This window comes from Schistocerca gregaria, chromosome 3, assembly GCF_023897955.1.
Source record: "Schistocerca gregaria isolate iqSchGreg1 chromosome 3, iqSchGreg1.2, whole genome shotgun sequence".
In the NCBI taxonomy this organism is placed as follows: Eukaryota; Metazoa; Arthropoda; class Insecta; order Orthoptera; family Acrididae; genus Schistocerca; species Schistocerca gregaria.
The window spans coordinates 691342721-691363365 of NC_064922.1; the positions used below are offsets into that span (position 1 = coordinate 691342721).

The following is a 20645-nucleotide window of genomic DNA, read 5'->3' on the forward strand; positions in this document are numbered from 1 at the left end:
ACATCATCGGTGCCAAATTGTACACACTAAATATCACCCACAGCCAAACAGTTTAAACCACTCTATCCAGTGACAAAAGAGAAGGAACTAAGCAACTCTCTATTCAACAGATTAAACATAAAATTAAATGTACAGAAGAACATTACACATTGCAATAAGGGTTTCAGATCTTAGTTCAAATAATTATTATAATTTTCAAACCTCTCCAAAAGCCACAGCTTGGGTCAAACACCACAGTTTACGACTCTTCAAGTGCTCTCACTGCATACAAAATGTTGTCAGCTGCCAGTATGAGCACAAATTTTCCAGCTGGCATTAAAAATAATTAAATAAAAGAATGTGCAAAGGAATCACTCACCAACCACAATATAATTATGGAAGCCCATAAACAATCATCATACAAAAAATTTGAAGTGGATGAAAACATTTGCAACGCAATAGGAGCACCTACTTGGCAGCATAAAACAGTAACAACTAGAGCGAGTCAATTAACAAACAAATTTAAGAAGAAAGTATAATCTTTTCTTATCTTCAGAAGAGAGGAACAGGTACATAAAGGTGCTAAAAGAAAAAAAAAAGTCATTCCTCTTTTGGCAGTAGGTAGGTAAGCAATATTTCTTAGGATTCAATTTTATTTCTGCTTTAGCCAATTCAATGAAAAAGTGACTACTTCACTGACAGGCTAGAATTATTTCCAAACTAATCATCTCCTAGCAAGTTGATACAGCTAGTTTTTACATACACTGTAACAATCAGGAGAACACAAGAGAATCTGCAAAATGGTTAAAGAAGAAATCCAAATCAACACTCACAAAGTACTTCTTATGATGAAGAATTCCAGATGCCAGCTGTCCACATTCTACCCTTACACGCCACCAACTTGACATCACAGGTAACCTTGATAAAACTGTACACTCGTGCATAATGCACAAGGATCGAAATCAAGATCCAGAATGGACGAGGCTGAAGCAGACTTTTAAGTCTTTAAGGTATATGCAGATGATTCATCTGAAAAGAACTGTTCAAGAACCTATGTTGATGATCTCGCCCATTAAGCTATTTTTACTTGTCACGAACATTCGACTCAGCTACATATATTTCCAGTGGTGACTGATCCAGTTATCCAATTCTTTCTTCGAGGTTTGTTAGTTCTGTAGGACGAGTGGAAGAGTATTTTTCTGAGTTGGGAATGAAAGTAACAGACAAACCTTCTATGACAACTGCTCTGGTGGCTCAACTGGAAAAGCGGAGCATTCTGTTGCGAGTCTCTCAGTAAGATTTAACCAATGGGAAATACAGAAAATATAATGTACACTAAGTTTCAAATATGAAATTAAAGTCATATCTGAAAGAGTTAAGTGTTCTTAAAATGAAAAATTAGTGCAGCTTTAATAGCAAGATGCAAACACACACTAAATTTGCATTCAATAATATATTACATCACATAAGCTCTAACAACACATTTAACATTACCTTTTGTCTCCATTTTTGTGATATCATCTGATTTAGTCTTTTCATCTGGGTCAGGCTTTTCTGTTTTGGGCTCCAGTTTGTCAAGCCTAGGTCGTTTCCTCCCTTTGAAGGATCTGAACAAATAAAATAACAATGTTACATACACACATGAATATGTTGCAACTTTTTTATAATGTGACAACATGAAAATATAATAAGGAAATTCTTAGAACTGCAATGTGCATAACTTTTGGGTTTTCAACTGTTTATCTGATTCTTGACTTTTTCAAAGTGTCAGAACACAATGGTTTACAATGCACTGAGCACTGTTCTCAAAAGGAACAAAAATCTGCACTATTTTACAAGTATCATGATATCTTCACTTATTACACAATACAGAACAAATGACTAACATAAAACACACCTGTACAAGCAGTCTGTTAGGACAAGAATGGTATTTTGATTGCTGACGTTTGCCTTTGAGGACAACAATCAATGAGCCAGCATACTGTTAAAGATTGGGAAGACTTTGCAGATCCAATAGAAACAAACAAAGAAACATGTGGTTGACACAAGTTTGCAGCTGCATAGCAATACCTAAACACACTAGGATCCTAATTCAAAACTTCTTCACCAATTAAAACGGGTGATAGTTCTCTCTCCCTATTGTCCACATTCGACATCAAGTGGCTTTCACATTTTTCCTGAGATGAAGTTACTGGGTGAACAGTGTTTCACCACAAATAAGGAATTGTAAGGCTGTGAGATACGAGAGCTTCGCAGAAAGATCACAAGAATTTTTTTTACAGAGGGGGTAGGAAGGCTGTTATACACTTATCACCAGTGCTGATATTCAAACTTGTTTTAATTCCCAGTCCTATACAAGACTGAAAATAGGAATGGCTCCGAATATATCTTGCATCTTGCAGTAGAAATTTCATTGTTATAAATTTAAGGACACATTACCAGGATTCCAATGTGAACCTTTACCCTCCCCAGTCAATCGCTTATCTATTAACCTATAGCCTGACTCAAGGCTTCAAAGTGTCAATCTCTCCCTCTTAATATCCAACCTCTGGCAAGTTTTTATGGAAATTGGAACTTGGGGAAAGAGATACTGGCACATTCAATACATGCCTGTATAGTTTATTTGGTAAGTGCATTGCCAGCAAGAGAAAAGGGTTTTGAGCTAGTGTACCCATCCAGTACACACTACTGATTTGTCTAGTGAGTTAATAATGCAATTGTGTTACATATTCAGCAAAAGCCATACAAACACACATAGGATGGAGGAAGTAGAGGCTTACCATTCAGAAAGAAAACTTTGTTGAGTGTATGAGTGAAAAACTTGGAAAATGGTAGATCTACAACCTTCAAATTGGGATGAAAGATTTTCAAGTGCCACATACAACATTGTTCCACACTGTTACCAACATATTAAACGATGGGAAACTGTCTTCTAAAACTCTTGATTGTATTTGAATTAATATCAGAGGCACACTGAGGAAACCATCTGAAGAGACACTGTTTTAATCTAGCACTGTCCATGTGGACGAGAGGATGTGTGTGTTCCCATGATGTGGAGGGCCAAGACAGCAGTACTCTAGCTGGTCGAGCCTCAGTGGAGGTGTCAGATGAAGGTTGTCACAGAATTCCCTTTCTTCCTTTATCCTATCCTGACTCTTCCCTTTGTTTCAGAGCTATGGATTTTTTAGTACTGGTATACTATCAGCACACGGGAAGAATATCTTCAAACCAAATCTTGGAATTGGCATGTCTGTTGAGACACAAACACAATGCAATTGGAAATGAGTGGCATGTGCCTACAGCTGACCTGATGCCATACACCTTGTGTTGTTGCACTAGTGGAGGCAGAAAGCAAGGTTGAGAGGGTAGCATGAATAGTGGGCAAGTCTGTTAGCACCTAAATGGCATCCCAACTGTAGTAGCATCAAAAGAGGCCAACACTGATCCATGTGCAACCACGTAGCAGCAGTTTACATGTTGTAAATCTGCACAAATGAACATATGTGGGTGTGCCAAAGATTGCTACTGACAGTAGGAGGGCCTAGCACTGGTCCACTGGTAAATCACTGCCTACTTCATGCTAGGCAGTCCCCAGGCAATAGGGTGCTTGCCTGTCCCGGCACTGATTATTCCGTTTGGGTGTATTCAACACTAGCATTGCTAGCAAGCAACACATAACATCCACACTACGGTGTAAGGCTTCCTGGACACCTGTGGAAGCTCTCAAGATGCATGCAAAACAGCCATCAGCAACCTTGAACTAATAAGGTTTAATATTGCTATACCAACCTTCAAGGAAACCAGGCTACCAGATGATGGTTCAGTACAAGAGGACAATTAAATATTTTTTCTGGAAGGCAAAGGACACTGCGAGTCTCAGACAACAGTGTTCTATTAGCTGCTTGCATGATCCATTAAGCACCTTTAAAAGCTTAATTGGGATCTAAGAATGCATTATGACTTTGCATTTGTCAACTAGCAGCAGAGCAATAACACCGAGAACTGTATACACACCAGTGCTGACCTCTACTGCAGACATAAAATGACCAGTTTTATGAACATCTCAGTGATATCGTGCAGTGTCTGCACCCTGTGCATTCTTGGTGACTTCAATGGCCATACTGTATGTGATTCTGTTGCTTGGCCAGACTGCATAGTTATACAAGGGGTGAAAAAGATGAATGAGAATGGTTTACTGCTGCTTGAACTTTGTGCCAAATACCAACTGTGTGCCACTAACACATACTTTTAATATAAGGCGAGTCACAAAGTTTCTTGGCAACACTGGTATCACCTACATCTGATTTTAACTAAGAGGCAAGTGCTCCGGCATTTTCTTCACACATGCTCCTTCCTTAGCTCTGACTGATACTGATTATACAGCAATAGTGACAAAGTGCAATTTGTGCTTAAAGAGATTCACTCTGTTAAAACACTTTGTAGAATGAAAATTAACCTTTGCAAAACTAAGGACCCTACAGCAGTAGAATTATTTGGTGATGAAGTTCAGAAAAAAGTTGATACCTGGGACATAGACACACCCACTGCTGAAGACTGGAAAAAGATCAAGTCACTTCTTACCATTACAGTGGAAACTACTTTTGGAAATTTGAAAGTAAAATCCCTGGCTAAGTTCTTCAAGCAAGTGATATCCTGAAACAATTTCTCAATTCTAAATTTCTGCCAAGTTTCAATTAGCACTCAAACCCTTGCAACAATACCTGCAATGATCTAAGCAAAACAAAAGCAATCATTCAGCACACCATCTGCAACTGCAGAGGGTTACTGGCAATCATTCTTCCCGCAAACTATTCGCGATGAACAGGAAGGGGGGGGGAGTGACAGTGGAAGACAAATTACCCTCTGTTACACACTGCAAGGTGGCTTACAAGGAATAGATTTAGATGTAGAAGACATACTAGGCTAAATTCAGTGTAAGAGTACAGGAAACCTCGGTCGAGTACACTCAGGTATCAAAAGGGACACTGGACCTGCCTCTAAGAAGACTGCCATGCTTACAGAACAGTCATCTTGAATTGTTATCGACTATGCATTCTATAATAACCTTAAAAGCAATAGGTGAAATTTCTCAAATGTCAACTTGCCACTAGCGGGACAGCATGCCTACTAAGGAACATGCTTCAATGAGCTGTTGTGCTGCTTAAATCTGGGAAATGTCCTTGCAAAGTTACCATCCGCACAGAACTTGTCAAAATGCCCTACAACCTTATGCTGCAATGTCCGGCAGAGAGTATTGTACCACAAAACAGTCCTTGTGGTGCTGTGAGCATGTGTACCCCAAGTCTCAACGTGGGTTTCAAGCTCAGCAAACTACTACTGATACAACCTTTGCACTCCATCAAATTTAAAAGATTCTGTTGTTCATTGCTTTTATCATCCTACATAAGACAGGGAGACAGCAGGGAGTGACTGCATACTTCACTAACGAAGATAGGGTCTCCTCTAAACCTCCTGAAGGTGATCATGGCTTTTCACAATGATATATATGGTGCTGTGGTATTTGCCAGAAGCACATCTGGTGCGTACGTTGTGTAAATTTATCAAGGCTGTGCACAAGCCCCTACCTTGTTTGGTATATTCTTCTCGATACTTCTCAAAAGTTGCTTTTGCCAAACCAAACCTGGGTATCCACCTACATACCAGGGCTAACAGGAAATATTAGAACTTCTCACTACTCTGATCCAAGTGCTGTTGTGAGAACTTTCTTGTAAGTAACATTTTAACCTTTTACACACCAAGAGTGTAGCATTCGTAACACATACTCAGGACAATCAGCAAAGGCTTACGGACAAATCTGCTACTGTGTGAAAGCTGTTCTCAACATCTGTGAATGTGAAGAAGACTGATTATGGCGGGAGTATACACAGATATGCCTGCCATAAATTGGATGTCTCCTCCTTGAACATAGCCTACAAATTCTGCCACCTTGGCTCTGAAGTGTCAGAGGATCTCTCTCTCTGGACAATGAAATATTTGTGAGAGTTGGCAAAGTGGCAAATACTTCGAGAGTCAACTCTGCACAAGAGTATAACACAACAAATATATTCATCTATTGAGCATGTCTGCTAAGCATCCTCTTGTGTGTGCCAAGAGTTGGACAACATACACTAAAGAAGAACGTAAGCTTGACAGCTTTCATCTGCAGTGCTTAAAAAATATTCTAGGTGGTACATGGAGGCACTGTGTGAAAAATGAGACAGTAACAAACACTGCAAAGTTACTAATGTCACTGCAACTCACACAGAATGTCTGCTTTGGTGGCTTGGAAACTTAAAACTCCTGTTTTCACCAACAGATACTAATTGATTACATAGCACCACTTGCCAAAAGACCACCAGGAAGACCTGCATTGTGCTTCAAAGATTGCACTCAAATTCACATGACCACTTTTAATACCAACTGCAATAAATGGGAAGGGGAAGTGCTCACCAAAGACCACAGCAGATCAAGGAAATTGTCAAGGATGGCAGCAAGTGTCATGATGGAACTTGGCTATCCGGTTATCTGTGACATGAGCGAGCAGACAAGTGCTTACAACAAACCTCATTTCGGGTTGATATACACTTTCCCAACCTATGGGCACCAAGGTGGGCACTCACATTGCACTTCTGAGACATCAACAAAAATGCCTGTATGATGCTAATTGAATCTTCTGTAAGGAAGTCTTGGACGATGATGGTGATGGTGATGAATTGCTCTTTAGACTCTATATGAGTCTAAAGAGCAATCCATACAATGGCATCATTTGAAAGTTTCAAACTCAAAAAAGTAAAATCTTATCTTCACAGAAAGTGGTGGTATTTTGTATCCATTAATGTACACTCTTTGAACATTTTGTAGGACTGAAAATATCAGTGAGGCCCAAAGTGTTCTGTCAAACATTACAAAAACTTAGAAATCATTCAGAATCAACAGCACAAAAAGTTGATCCAGAATTTTCTTGATCAATGCTAATGCATAATCACAAACAGGTGTTGCATTCAGAAGATTAGAAACTTTGGGAGGAATCTTTTTGAGTACCTCTCCTTTACATTCCAGCAACTGTCACAGCTATCTAAATCTCACGAAACAGATCGATTCATGATCAAACACTTAAACCTTCAGCTGTGAACTGGCTGAAATCAGAGGAATGAGAAGTCTTCACGAATAGCTTCTGGAATGCATGCCGCAAAGTTCCTGAGCCCATATATGTCCCAGAAAGTGGGCAGCTCCACATTTCTAATGACCCCCCATATTCATACACATTAGTCACAGAGTTATTCAAAGACAGCCTTAACTCAATAGCATGCAAATACCTCAAGCATAGGTTAGAAGTACAGGATGTCTCAAACAGAACTTAACAATTTTGAAAATTCATAAAAATTAATTAATAGTACCTACAGATGTGATTGTAGTGTCAATTTGTAGAGAAATAGTGTGTCTGTACCTACTTGCTGGCTTCTCTACCTGGACTTCGAGCAAGAATTTATGCCAACACAGAGCAAATTACACTTGCACTGCTACAGCGAATTTGAGAAGAAACTGACTTCCAATGGGATAATGGGATGTGTGCAGGATAACCAATGAAAGCCACATACAACATCTTTAGCTTAACATTAAAAAAACCTTTGTTTCCCTACAAAATAACACTAAACCTAGCTCTATATCTTCTTTCAATAAATTTATACGGACTTTTAAAACGGCAAAGTTTTTTTTTTTTTTTTTTTTTTTTTTTTTTAAAAAAAAGTCCTGGAAGGGGTGACAATCTAACGAGTACTGACTTTGGTAACAATGCATAAGTTATCAGTAGTCTTGTGAAACAATACAGAATACAATGTCAGACAGGTGACTCTAATGACTACTCAAAACAGTTCATACAGGAAAGAAATGTTCCTGAGCACATTGCTGCAAACAGACCTGATCTTTTTCAAGTGTGTCACCAAAGAGATACGAATTAGTGACTATGATGCTTTAACATGAGTAATGTTTACTAAAGGCCAAATGTCACCAAGAAATCTCTGAGAGCATTTCTGTTTGATGAAACTGACTGACAAGTCACTATAAACTTACCTAAAAGATGAACTGAGAACATTTTCTTCTTCTCAGTCCGTATTTATTGAGAATCAACTCTTGTATAAATAATAGTTACATATGATTTCGAAAGTTGGAGAAGGTACTAACAGAAATAAAGATGGTAAGGTGGGTTGCGAGTCTTGCTTGAATAACTCAGCTACTAGACTACTTGCTTCTGAAATGCAACGATCAAAGGTTCAAGCAATGGTCCTGGATACTGTTTTAATCTGGCACAAAATTTCAAATCAGTATACACACCACTGCAGAATAAAAATTCACTAAGGATCTTAAATAATGTTCTCATTGCGCATAAGAGATTTACCAGTTATGTTCAACAGCACTATCAGATGGTTCACTTATAATTCTGGTGTCTATGGAAGAATATCATCTGACAACCATAAGGAACAAAGAAGGCCTTTGACAAAATTTCCATTTTCTGTAATGAATGGCAGCTTTCTTGATATGTGGATAACCTGACAGTGATAGTATTTGATTTACAGGACTAGTAGTGAATACCTTTAACACGTCACATACGTAAATATCTTGGGCACATTCAGAAGGTTACAGATAGCTCCAAAGTTCTGAAAATAAATGGGCTCTTGTCAATACTCAAAGACACAAAAATTAAAAGCAATGTCTAGCCAGGTTTATAATTGCAGACAATGTGGAACTATTGCAAGAAACAGTTGAAGAGCATCCACTGCTGTGCTCCATAAGCAATTCACCATAAAAAATAAGTTTCAAAGTAAAATTTTACATGTGGTGCTGGGAATTCTTTCCTTTGAACATCAGTCTTCTTTCCTGAAGGAAGCACAGTGAATACAGATCAGTTGTGTGTATGCTTGAATATTTCATCCTAATTTTTCTGTTTTTATGCATGAGAAGTAGTCAAAAGGAAAACCTGTGAGAGATCTGGTTCCACAATAACAATGCCTCTGTTCACACAATATCTAAAACAGAAGCCTTTCTTGCGGATCCAAAATCAATGTATATTTGCACCCACATTATTTCCTTGAAATTGCATGTGGCAAAATTTTGAAACTCAGATGAAGCTATGTTACAACTGAAGTGTTTCTGAACACTGTCCAAATGCATCAATTTAACCCTTTAACTACACTGGACGTATTAACGCGCGTGCCTTTGTACCTGTCCCTGTGTGCGTAAACACATTCAGAGCACACAGGGACAGGTACAAAGGCATGCGCGTTAATACGTCCAGAGCAGTTAAAGGGTTAAAAACTGAACTATAGTAAATAATAACACAAGATGCAGTTATATCACAAATTGAACAGATAATTACAAGATTCTGGTTGTAATTAATGTCTACAATTATTAATTAAGAACAAAAACCTCTGATCTCTCCTTCCTCCCTCTCCTTCTTCCTCAGAATCACTATACTCATTGTCAGGAGCTATCCTCTTATCCAGAGCAGCTTGTGTCAACCTTTCATCAGGATTCACTTTTTCTTCATCCTCATCAGAATCATTTACTGCGTCTTCTGGTATTGCTGCAAAGACATTTAAAATGCAAGTAAAATTTTGTTTGTCTATATTATTGGAAAATTTAACTTTCTTTGGATGTTATATTTACATACTACTGATAACTACAAATAAAACATTATTTATTCGCTACTGGCTTTGCAGGAAACAGTCGTCATGCAACATGAAACTGTTATTGCACCACTCTAGTATTCAGACATCAGCAGCACAAAATGTACTGAAAAACTAGACACGTTGCACATATTTCCATTAAAATTTCATTTCAGATGCAAACTAAATGGGGTGTATGAAAAAAAAAATCATCATTCACAGGATAGTGAAAAGTACTAAAGAGGACTGTTCAGCAAAAATAATAGCATGACCAGATCAATACTCTCGAAAGCTGACAGCTACTTTCAAATTACATGAGCCAGAACAGATAATATCTTATTGTCTAACTGACCAAAATTTCACCTTCTGGAAAACAAGAGTTATGCAGTTCAACAGGTATCCATCTATGGAACATAAACTTATTATTGTTACAGGTTATTGTTAGGAGTCTGTTCTGTTGGATGCTAAGTTCATCCTAGATTAATTTTCATCTAAATCATTCAGAAACATTTTGGCTCAAGCTGTTACCCTAACAGACATGGTACTTAGAAGATTGTAAAAGTCTGATTCCTCTTTTGACTCCGTGTATCAAAATAATCATGATTTTAATCGTTTTCCTTACTAAAGGAACATGTGAATTTTTAGTCCTCTATTTATTTATTTCTAGTTATTCCTTCTGGAGACAATCAAGGGCTTTGAATACAGTTATTTAGTAGATACCATTGCTTACAAAATAAACATGACGTCATTATCTAATCCACACACAAATGATTAGCACTTTGGGGATGAAACTAGTAAAAAAAAAATAGGGATTTGAACAAACTGCCAAGAAGTCTGCCACCTAAAATTTTTTAAGTATACCCTTTCTTAATGGTTCCTCTCATACCTGTAAGTGTTCTTGTAATTCCACTCACTCCAGCTTCTAAGTAGGTAATATAGTCCGGGGGGGGGGGGGGGGGGGGGGGGGGAGGAGGGGGTAGGTTGGCACATTGGAGAAACACATACTTTTTCTTTTTGGTGGGTCTCTGCAGCAGCATGTTTTTCCCTTGTGAACTCGGCTGAATCAACACGGCAAGGTGGTGTCTGACCAACACTAAAATTGTTGGAGTTTTTAAGATTTTATAAATAGCAACACTTGATTTCTTGGAAAATGATGCAGATGAGTCTGAGGATGATGAGCACAAATTATTTAGTATTTTTATTCAGATTTCAGTTGAGAGAATTTTCAGCAGGTAATTACAAAGTGATATTATTTTCAAATATGACTGTAGTAGAATCAAGGCACATCAGAGACAAACACCACTGTTAGTCATCTAGATGTTACACCTGATGAGTGGGATTGCAGAAGACCAAGGTCAATCATGTATTTTCAGGACAAACTGGACAGTACAATATATGTTTAAAGGAATGCAGTGAATCCATAAATATTTTTGTATACTTTCTGACAGATTATTTCATTTAACACACATAGCAATACCACTACCCAAGAAAGGGGACAAGAAAGTACTGGATAACTAAAGGGGCATCTCTTTCTTAAACAAAGGGTACAAGGTTTTGCCAAGGATCTTACTGAGCAGAGATGAACAACTGGGGACAACAAGAGGAAAGTAACAGATTGGCTTTAAAAAAAGGAAGAACTGTACAGAACATATATTTGAAATAAAAAGAACAACAGAACACAGACACAGGAAAGGAAAAAAGATAACAGTGACGTTTATGGACTCCCGAAAGGCCCACAATTCAGCTGACAGAAGTACTCTGCTTGATGTGCTAGAAGATAGAGGACTGGTTGCTACCACACATGCAATAATAAAGGAAACGTTAAGCGACACTACTGCCATGATCAGGCATCGCATTATGCTGTCAGACAGCTTCGAAATAAAAACAGGAGTCTGCAAGGGGATGGGCTGTTACCAATTTTATTTAACCTGGTTTTGGACGAAATAGTGAGGCAGGTGTATAAATAGGGTACAAGGTCAAACATAATGCAACAGTGGACTGCCTGGCATTCGCAGATGACATGGCACTCTTAAATGAGACAAGAAGAGGCGAATACAGCACTAAAAAATCTAGCCGGAACACCACAAAAGGTTTGACTGAAGACTGCACATAAGAAGACCAAGACAATGAACACTGGATCTGACTGGAAGATAGATGGCCACGTGGTTGAGAAAATCAACAGTTTTTGTTATTTGGGGGAGAAAATAACTGGTGGCATACAGGGAAACAGTAGCGCATAGACAGGGCACAGCTTTTGCAGAAGCTTTGGTATGCATTGAAAATAACATATGGCAAGAAAAATCTTGTCACGGAATGCTAAATTGTGACATTACAAAGCAACTGTAAGAAATGCTGCTCTGTATGAATCAGATACGATCACACTCAACAAGTGAGTTTGTATACAGTTAGAGAACAAGGAGCGGAAAATTTTGAGACACATATGGGGCACCAAAAAATATGGGGATATCTGGATAAACAGAACACGACAGGAACTGTATGAAAATATTGAATCCATATTGAGCAAGATACGGAAAAGGAGGTTACAATTTGTTGGGCACATCATGAGGATACATTAGGAGATGTTGACCAAGAAGGTATAGAATGCTACATGTCATACAGGAAACAACTGGGTGAAGGTAGACAAAGATGACCGGAAGGCTGTAGGAATAAAAGAAAGGGATCTGCAGGCAGTAGTACAGGAAAGGGAGAATTATAAAGGGTCGGTGAATGGATACAAGTGGCCGGACACCAAAATCAAAGTTGTCTTAAGAGAAGAAGAAAGGAAGAGAAGAGCCGAGAGAATGAAGTGGTATTGGGAAGAAAGAAGGCATGCAAAACAAGCCACATGTGATCCTGAAGGGTCCTAACGAAGCAGAAGAAGAAAGCAGGAAGGTAAACTATATGCCCAAGTTAGGGGATAATAATTCCCTTTCTTTTATTGTACACTATGGAAGTGACATAGAGTTACACTGACTGAAACTGGAAATTTTTTAGCAATTACAGTTCACATATGTATCAGTCAGAAGATAGGTCTCAAATTTCTGTTGTGTGATGCCTTTCTGTCCAAAAATTACAATGTATGGCAGATCTGCCTGTTTTCGGAAAATTTTACATAAATGGCAATTAATTAGTCAACAAAAAAAGAAGAAACTGGTCACAAAACACAGCACGTGGTCACGAAACACAGCACGAAGTTAGACCTCTCTGGAAACTATGAGTGAAGTTAGCCCTCCCCGCAAACTACGAGTGCAAATTTCCAGTGCACACATTTTTTAATGTCATCATTGCAAATGAAGGCATTCGTAAATTGTATGTCCAATATTTTAAACAATATATGCCCATATATTACTGGAGTCAAGCATAAGTTCCCTATTTTGTCAGTGTTGTTCTACTTGGATGATGACAATATTGAGACTTACAAGTACAATAAAGAAAATGGTTGCTTACTGTGAGTGAATGGTCGTCAGTACTCTATAATAAACGTATCTTTTTAAGTATCTTTTTCTCAGATTAATAAAGATAATCTTTAGCTGTCAATCTCGTATCTCAGCTGTCTGCCTTTGACTCTTCACATCACATACTGGCTTTCTCAATCTTAACACAACGAAACAAGAGAGGGGAAAAGAAACATTTTACACCATGAAATTAACCTGAAATATATTTTCTGCTTACCCTGCACCTGTACACCTGGAGCATGTGGTAACATCCTTAAATTCTCAAATAACCTCGTCCTGAAATAAAAAATAAAATTAACTCATATCACTGTTCACTGTTGGTTTGCTTGCACTTGTTATAAACATAATATTTGATAATAACATAAAAATCTGAAGTCTCAAAGCAACACATTTGCTGATCAAACTATGTAGCAGTTCTTGATAAATGAATAAAGTATCTTTACAAGATAAGAAGAAAAATGAAGGCCCGTTAACACAAAGCAAAAGCTCATGTGCTCACTTCTCAAAAGAAAATGGATGAAAAGACTCAATGAAGCAAATCATCATATACATTTAAAAAACATAACCGATTAGTGCCACAATTCCAAACAAAAGCATGAGCTATTATGAACAATGTCAATATTCAATACAATAAAGGACAGTGTACATATCAGGTGTAGAATTTTACGACACGGTGTTCAGATAGATGCTGTATCTTTTCAATACAGTTCCACACTGCCACATAATGGACAAAATACATGTGTATGGAATATCAGACCAACTGCATGGCTCGATTGAACACTTTCTAGCAACACAACACAGCACATCACTCTCAGCAGAGAGAAGTCTTCACATGTAAAACTAACTTTGGATGTACCCCAAGGAAGTATTACAGGCCAATAACTTTTCACAATATACATAAATGACACAGTACACAATACAGGAAATATATGGGACTTTTCATGGATGATACTGTTGCACACAGGTAGGTCGGATTGCTAGAAAATTGTAGAAAAATGCAGGAAGACCTACAGAGGATCAACACTTGGTGCATGGTGTGACAACTGACTCTCCAATATAGGCAAATGTAATTTATTGTGTATACTTAGATGGAAACACCTATTATTAAATGATCACATAATTGCGAAACAATAGCTAGAAGGTGTTACTTACATAAAATATCTAGGACTATGCATACGAAGTGGTTTCAAGTGGAATGACCACATACAACTAATACAGGAAAGGCAGATGCCAGGTACACTATGTCATCAAAAGTATTCGGATACCTGACTGAAAATGACTTACAAGTTCAAGGGACCCTCCATTGGTAATGGAATTCAATATGGTGTTGGCCCACCCTTAGTCTTGATGACAGCTTCCACTCTCGAAGGCATATGTCCAGTCAGGTGCTGGAAAGTTTATTGGGGAACAGCAGTCCATTGGTCATGGAGTGCTGCACTGAGGAGAGGTACTAACATCAATCGGTGAGGCCTGGCACGAAGTCGGCATTCCAAAACATCCCAGAGGTGTTCTATAGGATTCAGGTCAGGACTCTGTGCAGGCAACTCCATTACAGGATGGTTATTGTCGTGTAACCACCCCACTAAAGGCCGTGCATTATGAACAGGTGCTCAATCGGGTTGAAACATACAGTCGCCATTACAGAATTGCTCTTCAATTGTGGGAAGCAAAAAGGTGCTTAAAACAATGATGTAGGCCTGTGCCGTGATAGTGCCGCACCAAACAACAAGGGAAGCAAGCCCCTTCCACGAAAAACACAACCACACCATGACACCACTGCCTCTGAATTTTACATTGGTGCTGCACATGCTGGCAGATGACGTTCACCGGGCATTCACCATACCCGTACCCTGCCACTGGATCGCCACATTGTGTACTGTGATTCATCACTCCACACAATGTTTTTCCACTGATCAGTTGTCCAATGTTTACACCCCTTACACCAAGCAAGGTGTTGTTTGACATTTACTGGCAAGATGTGTGGCTTATCTGCAGCCGCTCGACCATGAAATCCAAGTCTCCTCACCTCCCACCTAACTGTCATAGCATTGCAGTGGATACTGATGCAGTTTAGAATTCCTATATGATGGTCTGGACAGATATCTACTTATTACACATTACAACTCTCTTCAACTGTCGGCAGTCTCTTGTCAGTCAACAGACAAGGTCAGCCTGTGCACTTTTGTGCTGTACGTGTCCCTTCGTGTTTCCACTTCACTATTACATCGGAAACAGTGGGTCTAGGGATGTTTAGGAGTGTGGAAATCTTGCATACAGACGTATGACACAAGTGACACCCAATCACCTGACCACATTCGAAGTCCGTGAGTTCCACGGAGTGCCCCATTCTGCTCTCTCATGTCGTCTAATGACTACTTAGGTTGCTTATATGGAGTACCTGGCAGTAGGTGGCAGCACAATTCACCTAATATGAAAAATGAATGTTTTTGGGGGTGTCTGGACACTTTTGATCACATAGTGTAGATTCATCGGAAGATTCCTCAGGAACTGTATCTATTCTGTCAACAGCGGAGGCAGCTTAAAAAACTCTCATTCGACCAATACTTTAGTACTGTTCATCACTATGGGATCTGCAGGTTTTATGGAAGAAGTAGAAATAATCCAAACAAGAAAATGATCATTCAGCAAGCAACTCTAGTGGCAGACTCTGCAAGAGAGGCACTCTGCATTAAGGTGCGGTTCATTGTTAAAGTTCCAAGGTTGTACATTTCCAAATACGTTCTAAGACTAAAAAAGAAAATGATATACTGTGTCAGAATTTTTAGAATTGGACAGAAATGCACATCAATAGACAAACAAATGATTACAATTTCAGAAAAATTGAATGAATTAGTAAGGAGAAAGAGTTTTGCAAATTGAATAACTCAATAATCCACTGGTCCACCTTTGGCCCTTATGCAAGCAGTTATTTGGCTTGACATTAAATGACAGAGTCATTGGATATCTTCCAGGTGGATATTGTGCCACATTCTGCCCAATCAGCACATTACACCAAAAAAATCCTGAAATGATTGGAGGGCTCTGCCCATAATACTCCAAATGTTCCGCAATGGAGATAGATCTGGTGACCTGAAAGGTAAGCCCAGCATGGCTAGCCACAGTCAGTAAAGCAGAGCGTAGAGTATCATCACATACTACTGTGCTGTATGGACAGCTGTGGATGATAACCAGAGTGGTTCTGCTATGAAAATAAGTGGCACCCAAGAACATTACTGCTTGTTGTCGGACCATATTGTGGGCGACAGTCAGGCTGATAGCCCAATGCTGTCCGAGGTGTCTCCAGACATGTCTTTGGCCTGGAATCTCATTGACTGGAGTACAATTGTCTTCAGTGATGGGTCTCATTTACAAGGAATCTCCCCATTGCAGCCCCTTCAGATTTAGTGGTAAGAGGGCCCAGTGGATTGACACTCAAAACTGAACACAGGTAAAAAAAAAAAAAACCCTGAACGATCCAAGAACAAGAAATGGAAAATAGAGCATCCAGGAAGAGAAATGGCATTGTAGTTAAGTGATTGCAGTGTTGGACTGCCAAACAAGCGAGCCACGTTCAAACCTCCCTCGTGCCTGCCTATCTTTTTGCCTCCCCCACTTTATTCAAAACTGTGTCTGTGTCATTGTGTAACACCCTTTTACAACAGCGAGGTATAAGACAGTGACCTATAATGAAAGATGCCGCCCTCCCTCCCGCTCCCCCTCCCCCTCCCCATGAACCATGGAACTTGCCATTAGTGGGGAGGCTTGCGCACCTCAGCGATACAGATAGCCGTACCGTAGGTGCAACCACAACAGAGGGGTATCTGTTAAGAGGCAGGACAAATGTGTGGTTCTTGAAGATGGGCAGCAGCCTTCTCAGTAGTTGCAGGGGCAACAGTCAGGATGATTCACTGATCTGGCCTTGTAACACTAACAAAAACGGTCTTTCTGTGCTGGTACTGCGAACGGCAGAAAGCAAGGGGAAACTACAGCCGTAATTTTTCCCAAGGACATGCAGCTTTACTGCATGGTTAAATGATGATGGCATCCTCTTGGATAAAATACAGGGTGATTCAAAAAGAATACCACAACTTTAGGAATTTAAAACTCTGCAGCGACAAAAGGCAGAGCTAAGCACTATCTGTCGGCGAATTAAGGGAGCTATAAAGTTTCATTTAGTTGTACATTTGTTCGCTTTAGGCACTGTTGACTAGGCGTCAACGTCAGTTGATGCTAAGATGGCGACTGCTCAACAGAAAGCTTTTTGTGTTATTGAGTACGGCAGAAGTGAATCGACGACAGTTGTTCAGCGTGCATTTCGAACGAAGTATGGTGTTAACCTCCTGATAGATGATGTATTAAACGTTGGTATAAACAGTTTACAGAGAATGGGTGTTTGTGCAAAGGGAAAAGTTCTGGACAGCGAGAACGAATGATGAAAAGGTAGCACGCATCCAGCAAGCATTTGTTCACAGCCCAGGAAAATCGACTCGCAGAGCTAGCAGAGAGCTGCAAATTCCACAATCAACTATATGGAGAACCTGAACGTCAACTACACGAGGCGTTGGATCGGCCGCCAGGCAGCCTGTGACAGAGCACTTCATCACTGGCCTCCAAGAAGCCCTGATCTTACCCCCTGCGATTTTTTCTTATGGGGGTATGTTAAGGATATGGTGTTTCGGCCACCTCTCCCAGCCACCATTGATGATTTGAAACGAGAAATAACAGCAGCTATCCAAACTGTTACGCCTGATATGCTACAGAGAGTGTGGAACGAGTTGGAGTATCGGGTTGATATTGCTCGAGTGTCTGGAGGGGGCCATATTGAATGTCTCTGAACTTGCTTTTGAGTGAAAAAAAAAAAAAAAAACTTTTTAAATACTCTTTGTAATGATGTATAACAAAAAGGTTATATTATGTTTCTTTCATTAAACACACATTTTTAAAGGTTGTAGTATTCTTTTTGAATCACCCTGTATTTCGGAGGCAAAATAGTCCCCCATTCAGATCTCCGGGCAGGGACTGCTCAGGAGGACATCTTTATCAGGAGAAAGAAAACTGGTGTTCTATGGATCGGAGCGTGGAATGTCAGATCCCTTAATCAGGCAGGTAGGTTAGAAAATTTAAAAAGGGAAATGGACAAGTTAACGTTAGATATAGTGGGAATTAGTGAAGTTCTGTAGCGGGAGGAACAAGACTTCTGGTCAGGTGAATACAGAGTTATAAATACAAAATCAAATAGGGCTAATGCAGGTGTAGGTTTATTAATGAATCAAAAAATAGGAGTGCGGGTAAGCTACTACAAACAGCATAGTGAACACATTATTGTGGCCAATATAGACATGAAGCCCACACCTACCACATTAGTACAAGTTTATATGCCAACTAGCTCCAAAGATGGTGAAGACATTGATGAAATGTATGATGAGATAAAAGAAATTAGTCATGTAGTGAAGAGAGACGAAAATTTAATAGTCTTGGGTGACGAACTCAATAGTATGAAAAGAAAGAGAAGGAAACGTAGTAGGTGAATATGGACTGGGGGTACGAAATGAAAGAGGAAGCTGCCTGGTAGAATTTTGCACAGAGCATAACTTAATCAGAGCTAACACTTGGTTCAAGACTCAGAAAAGAAGGTTATATACATGGAATAGGCCTGGAGATACTCGGAGGTTTCAGGCAGATTATATAATGGTAAGACAGAGATTTGGAAACAAGGTTTTAAACTGTAAGACATTTCCATGGGCAGATGTGGACTCTGACCACAATCTATTGGTTATGAACTGTAGATTAAAACTGAAGAAACTGCAAAAAGGTGGGAATTTAAGGAGATGGGATCTGGATAAACTGATAGAACCAGAGGTTGTAGAGAGTTTCTGAGAGAACATTAGGGAACGATTGACAGGAATGGAGGAAAGAAATACAGTAGAAGAAGAATGGGTGATTTGAGGGATGAAATAGTGAAGGCAGCAGAGGATAAAGTAGGTAAAAGACGAGGGCTAGGAGAAATCCTTAGGTAACAGAAGAAATATTGAATTTAATTGATGAAAGCACAAAATATAAAAATGCAATAAATGAAGCAGGCAAAAAGGAATAGGAAGATCTCAAAAATGAGATCGACAGGAAGTGCAAAATGGCTAAGCAGAGATGGCTAGAGGACAAATGTAAGGATGTAGAGGCTTATCTCACTAGGGGTAAAATAGATACTGTCTACAGGAAAATTAAAGAAACTTTTGGAGAAAAGAGAACCACTTGTATGAATATCAAGAGCTCAGATGGAAACCTGTTCTAGGGAAAGCAGAAAGGTGGAAGGAGTATATGGAGGGTTTATACAAGGGCGATGTAGTTGAGGACAATATTATGGAAATGAAAAAGGATGTAGATGAAGATGAAATAGGAGATATGATACTGTGTGAAGGGTTTGACAGAGCACTGAAAGACCTAAGCCGAAACAAGGTCCCATAAGTATACAAAATTCCATTAGAACTACTGATAGCCTTGGGAGAGACAGCCCTGACAAAATTCTACCATCTGGTGAGCAAGATGTATGAGACAGGCGAAATACCCTCAGACTTCAAGAAGAATATAATAATTCAAATCCCAAAGAAAGCAGATATTGACAGATGTGAAAATTACTGAACTATCAGTTTAATAAGCCACAGCTGTAAAATACTAACACAAATTCTTTACAGATGAATGGAAAAACTGCTACAAGCCGACCTCAGGGAAGATCAGTTTGGATTCCGTAGAAATGTTGGAACACATGAGGCAATACCGACCCTACGACTTATCTTAGAAAATAGATTAAGGAAAGGCAAACCTACGTTTCTAGCATTTGTAGACTTAGAGAATGCTTTTTACAATGTTGACTGGAATAACCTTTTTTAAATTCTGAATGTGACAGTGGTAAAATACAGGGAGTGAAAGGCTATTTATAATTTGTACAAAAACCAGATGGCTGTTATATGAGTTGAGGGGCATGAAAGGGAAGCAGTGGTTGGGAAAGGAGTGAGACAGGGTGTAGCCTATCCCAGATGTTATTCAATCTGTATATTGAGCCAGCAGTAAAGGAAACAAAAGAAAAATTCAGAGTAGGAATTAAAATCCATGGAGAAGAAATAAAAACTTTGAGGTTCGCCGATGACATTGTAGTTCTATCAGATACAGCAAAGGATCTGGAAGAGCAGATGAACAGAATGGACAGTGTCTTGAAAGGAGGATATAAGATGAACACCAACAAAAGCAAACCGAGGATAATGGAATGTAGTCGAATTAAATTGGGTGATGCTGAGGGTATTAGATTAGGAAATGAGATGCTTAAAGTAGTAAATGAGTTTTGCTATTTGAGGAGCAAAATAACTGAAGATGGTTGAAGTAGAGAGGATATAAAATGTAGACTGCCAATGGCAAGGAGAGCATTTCTAAAGAAGAGAAATTAGTTAACATTAAGTATAGATTAAAGTGTCAGGAAGTCTTTTCTGAAAGTATTTGTATGGAGTGTAGCCATGTATGGAAGTGAAACATGGACGGTAAATAGTTTGGACAAGAAGAG

The 20645-nt window shown here is 39.1% G+C and overlaps 1 protein-coding gene across 2 annotated transcripts in view; it reads right to left on the reverse strand.

The window, feature by feature from the left end:
• LOC126354430 (histone deacetylase HDAC1) overlaps positions 1 to 20645 on the reverse strand; it is a 129448-nt gene that overhangs the window by 16309 nt on the left and 92494 nt on the right. For both annotated transcript variants that reach the window (XM_050004079.1, XM_050004078.1), the window contains exons 7-9: positions 13314 to 13372; positions 9403 to 9559; positions 1474 to 1586 (exon numbers count right to left, since the gene is read on the reverse strand). In XM_050004079.1, the coding sequence (XP_049860036.1) occupies positions 1474 to 1586; positions 9403 to 9559; positions 13314 to 13372 (329 nt within the window). The remainder of the gene's footprint in view (positions 1 to 1473; positions 1587 to 9402; positions 9560 to 13313; positions 13373 to 20645) is intronic.